Below are 12,711 nucleotides of genomic sequence, written 5' to 3'. Positions count from 1 at the left end.
AGTTGTTCTATTATTAATAAATTTAGCCATCTTTTTTTTAAAATTTAAGACTTTTATTTTGAAATTCATATTTTGTAAAAATTTGTTTTCTATAACAGTTTCTTTTTGACATACGATATGAAGATTTCATAATCTCTGTTTAAAAAAATAACAACGCATTTTCTTGTATACTTGAAGAGAAAGAAACATTTTAAACTTGTCTCCAAATATTGTGTATAACCTAGAAGTGACGTAAATGTAAAAAAAAAAAACTAAATAAGTAAATTTCAATAAATATGATGGTAATTCTTTTTCTAGTATTCTACAAAGTAGAGATAAATTTATTAGCTTAATTTTTTTTTCTTAGTTTTCATGTTCTTAAATTAAAAGTTTTTAATGTATTGTTTTCATTGTTTTATTTGTATTAACGTTTTTCTTGTGTGTTTTTTTTTTTTAACACAGGTGAGTAAATGCATAAACCTAAAAGCGATGACCGATTATGAACGTCTTGGGCGGAGAGGTAAACCTCAACGTGAGATCTACACCCCAGGTAGTGGACCGTTAAGGAAATCTGGTAATTCTAAAGATGAAGTTTTACAAAATAGTGGCGGATTATATAGAAACGTTGGCAATGGTACACAGGCTAGCAATCTACATAATACAGCCAGAAGTATTGAGATTAACAAGATTACAGAGGAACTCATAAAGATAAGTATGAATTCTGGTAAAAAAAGTAATCCACAAATTGATTTTCCAAATGAAAATGAAACTTTACGCAGACCTAGGAAACCTGATTGTGAACTTTATATCCCAAAAGCTGTAGCAGCTGCACAAGCGCAAAGTAGAGAAAAAGATAGATCTAATAGTGGAGAAATTGCTTGTCTAGATAATAGAGCAACCAAATCAAATAGTTCTCGTTATCCAAAAGATACAAAACCTAGTGAAAGTGTATTGAAAAATGAGGCAAAACATACTGATCGACGGAAACGGGATAAAAAACGTCGTGATAAGGTTGGTATGGCAGATAAAGACAAATTAGCTAATCAAGAGAAGAATAGTTTTCTAAATAGAAAGACCAAATCCAAGGAATCACTTAGCGTGATAGATAAAGATGAGCATAGAAATCAAATGAGTGGGCCAAACAGATTTTTAAGGCATGGCTCAGAGCCTCCTCTATCATACCAAGAAAACAGGAATAGAGATACTAGAAGTGCAGATCCAGGTAATGTCGGGCATTCATGGGGCCTACAGGATAGTAAACCCCATAATAAACCTCCTCCCGGACATTCTACACGTAGGAATAGTGGTTTGAAGACAAAACAACTTCCACCAGCTTTTGAATCTTTACCACCAAGGCTACAGAAAAAGTATATGGCCGAAAATGGTATTGACGATATATCTGAATGCATGCCGCCCAAGGTTATGCAGCATTTGAATGAAAGTAATAGCAGTTGGGATGGAACGACGTTAACATTTCAGGGTAGAATCGACGAACAGCCAGCATATGTACATGGAGAACATCATCGTTCTACAGCCTGGTCGAAAACCCTACCAAATCCAGGCCGTGGTAGAGGTCGTGGACGTATTCGTAAAGAACTGGACAATAATGTAAAAGATATGACTCGATCTTTAACACCTGATAAACTTTATACCAAAAATAATGTGAAGAATTCATCGTTGATGAAACCTGATGATACTTTGGCAGCCAGAAACGTGTACAGTGTAGAAGAGAAGGAGAACGTGGTGAAAGATGCCTTGCCAGTAGCAAGATGTGAGGCAGATACAACTTGTGCCAGCAGTAACCAGGTGCAAGAGGAGGCCGAGTCCAAAAGCACTGAAGATCATTTAGTAAGTACCAAAGTTCATTAAATTTTAATAACAATCTTTAATATGTTTACAAGATTTACGGTACTTTATAAGATGCAGACATATATTAACATTTAACGTATAATTTAAAAAGTGGCACGCAATAATCAGGCAAAACTAAGTGCCTTTAACTTTATGATTTCATTTAATTATTTGTTTTTTGCATTTGACAAGTGAATCGATCCGGATTTTTGGATATGAATTGTTATAAAATAATTTATTTAGTGCGTTAAAGAAAATCATTTCTATTAGTCTAATTTTTATACTAATGTTTTGACCTTCTTAAGCCCTTCAAAAAATCTCATAATTAACCCTTATTTAATTAACTGGCTGGCTTTTGTATCAGATTAATATTATACCAAACATTATTAATTAATTTTATTTATTTATTGCGATTATTTAGTTAATGCAGGTTTTTCTTTTCTTTGAAAGTTTATCTTTCATATGATCTTTATTATTTTTTGGATGAACCCTCTCTCCGTGTGTATTTGTATATATAATTAAGATTTTTTTTTTTTTTTAGTAATTCCCTTGTATTTTTCTTCAATTATAATTCTATTCTGGATATCATATCTGCAGTTAATGTCTCATGCCCATTTAACAATTATGAAAAAATTTGACGATAGCGAATTTTATTTTTTATCTTTGATTAATCAACTTCCGAAAAAACAATAATAATATTGTATATTACAAATTGTCGAATCAGTGGCCATACTATCTTATTTTGTCCCTACTAATTCTTTAATTAACAGAAATAAATGCATGAATCACTAGACAGTAATGACTTTTATTTGTGCATTCATAAGTTTTTTTTTCTTTATAATTTTTACAAATTCATGTTCATGTATGTTTAAAGGACTGGGCGGCAGAAGTTGAACGTTGTGAAGAACAAGACAAGAAACGTCTATCAAGAACCAATTCCAGAGAGTCACTGGTGGATAGAGTTATGCCGCCTCCAAGGGAAAAAAAACGTAGAAGAAAAAGGTAATGTAATGGTTTTAATTTTCTCTGATGAAAAAGTTAATTTCTTGAAAAAATTCTTTATAAATTTACCCAAACGTGAAGGTTAATTTTCTCCAAGAGATAAGGGTATATCTCTGCAAGGTCTTTCACTAGTAAACATCTTATTTATTTACGACCGGTTTCGTTTTTGCAAAAAAAAACAAAAAAAAAAAGCATCAATCAAGATACTTGAACAGAAGAAGTTTTGTTAAAATTTCTTAAGGTGTTAGGAACTGGACGAAAGCTTCAGAAGTAGAGAGTTTTACATTTCTTTTCACAAAGTTGGTGGAAATCACTCTCTAAAGGTGGATGAAAATGCGAAAACAAGCCTACTATAGTGGATAAATTATTTGATATTATTATTTATTTAAAGTCTTTATTTATAAATATTACACATAAAATAAATAAAATAAAATAATCACCTGTAAAGACATCAAACATGGTCACAGACCGTAGATGGATTCAGCATTGCATAAACAACCAAGAATTCAGCAATTAACCCGTTATTGCCATTTATTTTATATTTCAGCCTCACCTCTGGCATTTTTAAATTTCAGGCCCCTTTTTGATGCTTTTTTTTTTAAACTCACATTCATCAGTTACTGATTTCCATCAAATGAGACAGTTCATCATGTAGGTGATTTGGAAGTGTCAAATTTGACACTTCAATTCCCCAAAATTATTGTTTTTCGAGTTTTTCTTCCTGCCTTATTCATATTTTCGTACTGATTTAAAGGAAAACTTGGTGTACACATTTGTAATTTATAAAATGTTCATAGCATGTGTGAAGCTTTCCATTTCATCGTTGGTTTCCATATCTCCTTAGTCAAATTGAATGCCTGTGCACTGGAATGTACTTGTCTTCCAACCGCTATTTGAAGAAATATTCCTTTAATGCATTCACCAACCTATTACTATTTTATTTTTTTTAGGCATAGTAGGAAAGAATTTTGATTGCCGAGCTTAAATAGTAAAAGAATCATATTCTTAGAAAGCTCTATTAATAACTAAGTAAAATACTTTATTCTAGTGCTTGAGATCTTCAGTTTCCTTTAAACCTTTACTTTCCTTGAAAATAAAAAAAAATAGAACTGTAAAATACTTTTCATCTTTACTTAGTATGTTTATGTGCATATTAACTAAACTAAAAACATTTAATAACCAAGTTATGTTTGCTCTTTCTTTGTTAATAATGCAGAAGGTCTGGAAGAGATCGCGTTGACAGGTGAGGGATCTAATTCTAACATACATGAATTTTGATGTGAATTTTAAAATAGTAAATACACCTCATGCGCATACTGTTCAGCAACTTTATTGAGGCAACTTGAGGCATCATACTTACTCATTTGTACTTCAAATTGTACAAATATATGGTGGATTGTAACCTTACTAATAAGTTCACGAAAGAAGTATATTTTTTTTATTAAGTCAAACAGGAACTATCTCCACTCCTTAGTTTTTCCCTTTTTTTTTTTGGAGACCAAGGTTTTTTCATTTATGAAAAACACACCTTTCCAAGAATCGTAAAAATGTAGTCTGGTTTTGGGAAACCGTCAAGTCATATTTTGAATGTTTCTTTACTTGATTGGTAGTTTCAGATTCTTGAACAGTGTGTATAATGCCTTAATTTTATAAAATAGATGCGTCTTTATTCGCAATATAAATCACGTGAAGCATTTAGTATGCCAATTCCGTATTCTTCAAGAAAAGTAATTGCAACGTAATTCAAACCGTAACTTCTGATCTGGGTGCTCTAAAATAGTTCAAAACCTGTTTGATATCTTCAGTAATGTAGTTTTTAAGTCTTTACTTCTTAATTTCATAAAGAAATAGCAGAATTTTAATAAGGGCGTCCAGTTTTAATTGAATTAATTTGTTTTTTCCAGAAGTTTAAGCCGTGACCGAAATCGAAATCATCAGTACCGGCGTGGTTCAGTTGATGATATATCCAATCATAGTCGAAGTAACAGTATTGAAAGGAATTGGAGAGCCCGGCCATCCGGTGATTCTAGAAGTCGTCAGAATTCCTCTTGTGATAATAGAAGCCGACAGAGCAGTCTAGATAGACGGGAGAATTTCAGTGGTGGACGCCAGAGAAGTAGAAAGAATTCTTCTTGTGACAACCGTAGTCGACATAACAGCGTGGAAAGGAGAGACCCGCAGCAGTTGAACAGAAATACTGGGGCTGGTAGGATGTGGGATGGCTGGAAAGGTGGGGGTGCTGCGACTCGACAGGATGAGTGTACTAACTGGCGTCTGGAACAGCAGTCCACAGCATCTTGCAGGGAGCCACAGGCGGCGAAACATGCCGCCGGTATACTTGTACTTCCACAGCCTCTGATGAAAGATGACGCTCCACCGCCGCCTTTGTTGCCGCCCTCGCTGCCTACTGCGGGGAAATTGTCAATGCCGCCAACCACTACCAGTAACACTGCTACCTCACCATTGCAACGAAGATTGTACGATCCAAGTAATCCGGACCGGCCAATCGTGGTGCCGTACATGCGAGCACAACAAGATTCTGAGCAAAACTATCTTCACAGTGGTTTTCCTGCGGATCCAACTAAAATGTTAGTACCTGCGAATGATCCACTAGCTGCAGCCAGGCCGATCTGGTACAATCCTTATACAGAGAAGTGAGTACCATCTAGGTTTTATTATACAATTTTTAATTTCTTGGGTAAGAAAGTTCGTCGAGTTTACAACGGAAACATGCATTCAGAGAGGTCCACTGAGTCCGGAAAAGTGGTTTTTCACAAAATGGTGTCTTCCTGTTTGTATTTTTAATACGTTAACTAAATAAAAGACAAACCTAGAAACTTGAAATTGGTTATTTCGCTTAGCTGCCATTCAAGGTGGCCAAAATAATCATTTTGTTAAAGCATTAAAAATATTAAATAATTAAAGATTCAGCTTTGATTAAAACTTATTTCTTTTTATTTCAGTTTCCAAAAATCTCATAATCCGCAAATAATTCGCGGCATAGAACAAGCAGACTGTGAACTTCAATATTTACTAAGTACTTGTCAAGTCCTTTACTATTGGGAGAGAATGCAACAGCTTAGGTAAGTTAATTTTGAAAAATTAAACTACGTGCTACAAATTTGAACCACCCTTACCAATTGAATATTTGTAAAAACTTGTTTAACTTTGTCAGACAAGTATGGACGTGTAGATTTAGCTACATTAAAAAAAAATTAATTATTGGTTTTTTAATCAGATTACTTTTTATTATTTATCTTTATGATCCGACTTTTACTTTTGTTTTAACTGAGGTTATTACTTAGTTCTTGTTTGGAGACTTATTTTCTTTTTCATGCAAGAGCATAATCTTATTTTCCAAATTCTATTTATGAAATGTTTCCTAACCTAACTGCCAGCCTGTTTAGCACGCAGGTTTTTATGAATTCCTGGCCAGATTCGGGATTTGGTTTTTCCTTCAGAGGTAGATTCATTAGTTGAAGTAAAGAATTTGACTTCAGCTGTGTGACCGTCTTACACGCAACACTTTCTGACTAAATGAGAGAATTTATACGATCTGTATGGCTATTATTTATAATGTTAATGAACAGTAAAACATTTTCTTTCGTAAAAATAGAGAAAAACAAGTAGTAAAACCTTTTAAATGTTCTGCTAATTTTGGGCAAAGGTAATTTTTTTAGAATTGTAACTCTTTTTGGAAGGTGCATTTTATTTAAATTTGGCACGTAGTTTCATTCTAAATAATTTAACTAAATAACAAGTTATTAATAACCAACTTATTTACAGATATTTCCTAAAAGAATCCTTAATGAGAATGTTGCTAACAGATTTGAGGTTTTGCCAGGCTGAAAATGTTGAACAACATTTATGGAAAATATTATATTACAATGTTATAGAATTGTTGCGTAAATTGATTGTTGAACATCCTACAGAAAAAGATAGATACAAGAAAGCTTTATTAACTATTATTGATGAGGTAAGAAGACTTGTTTTATAATATTTAAATCTTAAAAAAAAAAAGATTTTGTACACACAAAAAATAAAAAGAATCTTCTCTTACTGGATTTCTTAATTTATAAAGTAAGGCGAGCAAACAAATTTCTGTATATAAATTCCGCCGTCTGGAATAAGAAATTGAATTTAGGAGAGATGCTGTAAAGTTGGAGTTAGTCGTTTTTGGGAAATGATGCTATCAAGGTGTAATAGAGGAGAGTAAGCTGTTATTCTGATGGTTCCAGACAAAAATTTGTTCAAACAATAGTTATAGTTCTAAAAATAATTACGATTAGTTCAAACAAATTCGAAGGAGCCGTTTTCGAGAACATGTTTGAAAAAAATACGATTTTGTAAAATGATATTGTATGCAGTCTACCGATTTTGACCAAAGCTGATGTGGCCATCTTTGTTTTGTATTTTTGAGTTGCCATGGATACATAACACACAGACTAAAAACACTTTTTCATTCTCAGATGTCTTCAAAACTGATATTGCCGATGAGAACTCAAAATCGAAAAACTGCACCATTACAAAAACTTTTTTTTTAGAGTTAGAGAAAGTAATAAGTAAATAAAATTACAAGTTTTATAAATAAGAAGTTGATTTGCAAATTAACAGCTGGTTTCATCTCTAAAATAATATGGTGCCAATTATTTATTTACAGGGTACTGAATATTATGAAAAATTATTGTCCGAGCTAGAGACAACGAATCATGTAAAATTGGAAACTTTCCTCAACGGCCCAGTTTGTCTGAGAGAAGGTTTGGGATATACAGGATTGGCGTTGATCGCTGCCCAGAAGATATATCTTTGTCTAGGCGATCTAGCTCGATACAAGGAACAAGCTAATGAGACGTGTAACTATGGAGTGGCTAGGCAGTAAGTGATTGATAGTAATCGATTGTCTGTTTCTATGTTATCATTTCCGCGTGATGCTTATTTGATTAAGGAGATAGATTCTCTCTTTGCGTTTAGCCTTATTGTCTTATTTAATAATGTTTACCAATTATAGTGAATGTTAAGTTATCTTTGATTTTTATTTTTCCCTAAAAGCGGGAAGATTGCAGGCTTTAATGGGACAACCACTCTTCAGTGCCAATGCACCCATCCTATCCTACAGCTTTCCTAAATATTGAGACGATGGTTTAGTTTGCTCATCTCTTTAGTGCAAGATGATATGAAATATTCTTAATACCTCAATCCCGACTGAGGGATAGGTCATTAAATCAGATTAGATTCTTGTAGAGGGGCCTTAAGGGCTACGCCACCGCGATCTATTGTGGCTCCCACCACTCTAGAGCTCGCCCTCCAGACCCGTCCGTTTTATTCAGACTCTTAATTCTGGAGAGTGGTTCCTGGGGTAAAGCTCTCACAGGCCTTGGTTTTTCCTTCCCAAGAAGTAACATCCTTAGCCCAGACAAGCCCCTCACACTGACACAACACGTGCAGTGCTGTTTCCTCCTCCTCCTCCTGATAGAACCTGCAAAGACTATCATCTGCCAGGCCCCGTGCAATGCATGTATTTTCTGAGCCTGCAGTGGCCGGTTAATAGGCCTACAATTATCCTTATATCCACACGGCCTTGACGGATTAATTCTGCAGTCAGCCTTGGCGAATAGCTCATAAAGAACTTCTTCGCCAGCTACCTACTCTGAGACCTACTCTGCACCTATAGCTTAATAGCCGTACTCTTAAAGCACCTGGAGACCCCAAAATAGGGCTCCGGGCCAACGAGAGAGAGAGAGAGAGAGAGAGAGAGAGAGAGAGAGAGACTGCTCATATTGACCCTGTTAGTCTGTTAATAGGAGCTCCTCCGGAGGAAGGGTCAACTAGGAAATAGAGATCAACTTTTGGCCCTCCAATTTGGAAATGTTTTAATTTCCACCTCACTCCAAATTGATTTCTATTAAATCTGTTTTGTTTGATTTTGCAGGTGGTACATGAAAGCGCATCAGATCAATCCTAAAAATGGTCGACCTTACAATCAGCTGGCAATATTAGCCATGTACACTGTAAGTCCTATATTTTAAAAATTAAGTAAAACTTAAGCAATTTTTGAATTTACGTCTATATTTATTAGATAAGTATGAGTTTGGATATGAAGTTAAACCTAACCTTAGAGGTCTATCTGTTCTGACTCCTTTCAGAGTTTCTACATCTACTCTAAGAGTGATTGAGTGAGTGATAACGAGGTAGAGTTCACCTGTGGGTTATCTAAACCCAGGTAGTTGGACTAATTCTGTGGGGTATTTGTGTATTAATGTATGCAACTCAGCCATGTAACTTCTTGTTGCAAATCAGCGTACCGTATTCATTGATAAGTTGTTTTGATGAGATGGGAAAAATTCAGGCCTGATATGTTCTTCGGGCCAACGTTCGAGTAGGCTATGTAGTAAGGTTTGTTGAGTTCACTGATTTTTACAGTGATACGCAATGGGGCTTTAGAGGTGACAGTTGGGGCTTAATAACTTCAATTTCTTTCATCCCCCTAGTTGCCAACTCTATGCTTCGCCTCAATCATAGCAAGATGGGCACCACTCCAATACTTTCTTGGACCTCTTTTAGATTCATCCATTAAACATAACTTTGTTAAACTGAGTTTATTAAATGCCTCATATTATTTCCCACATTTTCTTATAACACAAAACTAATGTTTTTCCACTTCATTACTTCATAGAACTACTTAATTTTTTATTGTCCATATCTTTTGCCTCTTTTTTATCCCCTAGCCTAGGCGATCGTTCAGGTTTCCTGTACCCTTTTTTCTTTTCATTGGAGAGAACTGTGTACCCAATTCTGGGTGCTATATCGTTGTTGTTTTCTTCGCTTCCTCGTACTCCTAGTAAGAGTGGATAGGTGGGGAGATAAGACTCCCAAATCGGATGCATGGAAGTGCCACTTAACTTGAATAAATTTTGTGTATTTTTTTAGCTATTATTTGCACAAAATCTCTTTATAAATACCTTAAATAAATTTGCAATAAGTAGGGAATAAATGCTACTCCGTTGTCTTTGAATTTAAGGCATTTAATATATTTTTTTATGGCATTTAGAAAAGAAAACTGGACGCTGTATACTATTATATGAGATGCTTAATGTCATCCAATCCGATGTTGACGGCCCGAGAGAGTCTCATTTCACTGTTCGACGACAACAGAAAGAAGGTAATCATATTGCTCTGCTAATGGTTTCATTTTCAAGCTATTGTTTTTCTTTATAATTTCTTGATATCTCACAATTAAGCAAAGGATTGGTTCTGAGTTTAAGAACTCTTTGGTTCTTGCATTAAATAAAATCAACCAACTCTCTTCGTAATTTCCTCCCAGATCTACTTCTCTACCTTCCACAACTTCTTCATTACATCTTTTTCCCAGCCTTTTGATCTTTCTTACACCTTTCTCCTGTAACTTTATAATTTCACCTTTGCTTCCATCCGCCCTTATTATCTTTAATCAGTCCAACCTTTTTCTTATGTATTCTCTGTTCACTAGGTCTACAATTAAAAAGAAGTTTTATTATTAGTATTTTTTTTTAATGTAACGATTTTCTTACCGGCAATTAACATAAAAAAAAACAATCTCTCCTTAAAGTGTTTTTTTTTCGTGTGTGTGTTGCGAATAGTACGAAGCTGTGGACAGGAAGCGAAAAGAAGAACGAGCTAGAAAGGAGCGTGAGAAAATGAAAGAGAAAGAGGGTAGCGGTGGTGGATATCGACGGGAGATCTGGATACATCCAGGAGGTGGTAAGAATGTACACCGTACTACGTCCACCTGTGCTGCAGATTTTGATTCAGAAGATGAGGAACTATATTCAGCGTCAAATATTGAGGTAAAAAAAAAATTGATTAACAAAATTTTTCCATAAAAAGTAAGAAAATTGAGTATTGTGAAATTTTTTAACTATAAATGGTTATTTCCAATACGAAGGACTGTGCCTGACATTTTGTGTTCACTTATAGGACGAACAAAATCTGGTGTGATCTCGCACCCTACTTCTTCTTACTATAGTGCTCAAGATTCTAACACGTACAAAGTCAATGTACTAAGTTTAGATAAAATAAAATTAGTTATAAATCTTATATAAAATGAAAATAAAGGAGTTAGCGAGTATAGTTCGAGGCGGAAACATAAGTGAAGTAGAAATCTCTATACCAAACTGTTAAATCGTAACCCTGATGATGGATGGAAATCCGAAATCGGCCAGGGATACAATAACTACGAGTGTGCGTGCTTTGGTTTGACGAAATATTGGGGACTAGTCAAAGTATACTTTCACCGGGAATATCCATAGATTATGTACTCGTAAATCTGTCACTTGTATTTGGATAGTATTTTTTTTTTTTCTTGGAAAATTCATTTTCTTGTTTCTGTGGAGGGGGGTTGTTAGGGTTGGCTCCTCTTTATGGTGTCATTTTAGTTGTACGTTTTTGCAGTTAGGTATTAAGTATTTAAGTTAGAGCCTTGAGTATTATTAAGTAAGAGATAGTCGTGTAAGTTTTATACTTAATTTTGATATTAAACTGAATTTTCTTTGACGTTTTGCAGGTGAACAAAAGATTCTGCATGAGTTATCTGCATGTTCATGGAAAAATATTCACTAAAATTGGGTAAGTCCATCAATTTTTAGTAACTAACACATTTTACTGTTTATTTATTTATTTTATTTTTTTGGTAACTACTTTAGCTGGTCACTAATTTTTATATATCCAGAGTTATATTTTCTGGGCATCGATTAACGCCAATCCTGTGTAACCTAGAACCTTCTTTCCCCACAAACTGGGACGTTGAGATATTCTATTACTATCTTTTCCAAAAGTAAGAGAGAGTATTGTAATTGTATAGATCTTCCACTTTGAAAGCCCTGTAAGGTTACATTTCAGTGTAAAGTATGGTTTTACTAGCTATAATGTTGGTGAGAATTAATAATGTAATGTAATCGCCTATTCAGGCGGGGCTTAACGTCCAACTACTAATTAGGTATCGTGGGCTGATTAATTGGGCTGAGGCGACTAACAAACATACTTTACTGTAAATTCCTTTTATAAACCATTAAAATCCAATACCTAAGACCAGGGAATCTGGTTACATATTAGCTTTACTGGTCTTGGTGAGAATTAAAAATGGGTCAAATATTCCGAATTTGATCGAGTTCGAACGATTGGTCATAGCATTTATTGGTTTGGTTTTGTAATTACTGAGTTTAAAGATTACAATAAAACTTTTCATTTATCTGTTGCAGGTTAGAAAGTTTAACAGAAACTTCCGTACAAATGTTACGAGAATTTCGTGCACTTTTACAACATTCGCCGATACCTCTGAATTCTACTAGATTTTTGCAGCTGTTCGCCTTGAATATGTTCGCTATTGAAATCACACAACCGAAAGGTAATTTTCTTTCTTTTAAGACCCATAATAATTGCCTTTTTTTTTTGTAATGAAAATTTGAAATGTTTACAACAAATTAATCAATTTTTAGTGTGAGTGGTAATATTTCGGTACTTCCCAAATAAGAATGGATTTAGACAAAATTATATTTTGGGAGTAATAAGTAATTATCACAATAAGTTTTAGAGTTGTGGCGGCCAAATGCCAAAAATAAGAATATTATCCATTTCTTCTAGCAGGACGTGAGATATCTATTACATAGTTGATAATAATTGTACTATTTGTATATCTGTAAAAAGTAATACAGTAATTACAGTGATATTAAAAGAATCTGTATCTGTTAGATGCTGCAGTGTGCCTACTCAGCAGAACTATTTTAAAGGGGATAAAATAGAATAGAAATCTAGTTTTGAATGAAAGTAATTACATAAATCGTCTCTTACAGATTATTTACTGATGTTCGTAAGCGAATCTAAGCTAATGAATTCTAGGATTTGGGTTTT

At 34.2% G+C, this 12,711-nt stretch overlaps 1 protein-coding gene across 5 annotated transcripts in view; it reads left to right on the top strand.

Annotated features, from left to right (window-relative positions):
- The window catches only part of Smg6 (Smg6 nonsense mediated mRNA decay factor), a 38,815-nt gene that overhangs the window by 439 nt on the left and 25,665 nt on the right, over window positions 1-12,711 (top strand). For 3 of the 5 annotated variants that reach the window (XM_074116421.1, XM_074116419.1, XM_074116420.1), the window contains 13 exons: window positions 99-281; window positions 442-1,827; window positions 2,702-2,829; window positions 4,046-4,072; window positions 4,734-5,483; window positions 5,793-5,912; window positions 6,616-6,805; window positions 7,490-7,704; window positions 8,759-8,837; window positions 9,878-9,988; window positions 10,446-10,652; window positions 11,369-11,430; window positions 12,063-12,208. In XM_074116421.1, the coding sequence (XP_073972522.1) occupies window positions 276-281; window positions 442-1,827; window positions 2,702-2,829; window positions 4,046-4,072; window positions 4,734-5,483; window positions 5,793-5,912; window positions 6,616-6,805; window positions 7,490-7,704; window positions 8,759-8,837; window positions 9,878-9,988; window positions 10,446-10,652; window positions 11,369-11,430; window positions 12,063-12,208 (3,427 nt within the window). In that variant the 5' untranslated portion in view covers window positions 99-275. The remainder of the gene's footprint in view (window positions 1-98; window positions 282-441; window positions 1,828-2,701; window positions 2,830-4,045; window positions 4,073-4,733; window positions 5,484-5,792; window positions 5,913-6,615; window positions 6,806-7,489; window positions 7,705-8,758; window positions 8,838-9,877; window positions 9,989-10,445; window positions 10,653-11,368; window positions 11,431-12,062; window positions 12,209-12,711) is intronic. The other 2 variants (XM_074116423.1, XM_074116422.1) reach the window with 2 other exon arrangements.

The sequence above is a fragment of the Rhodnius prolixus genome, unplaced genomic scaffold (assembly GCF_049639745.1).
Source record: "Rhodnius prolixus isolate KJV_2025 unplaced genomic scaffold, Rpr scaffold_13, whole genome shotgun sequence".
Lineage (NCBI taxonomy): Eukaryota > Metazoa > Arthropoda > Insecta > Hemiptera > Reduviidae > Rhodnius > Rhodnius prolixus.
This window is presented reverse-complemented; position numbering and strand designations above follow the sequence as displayed.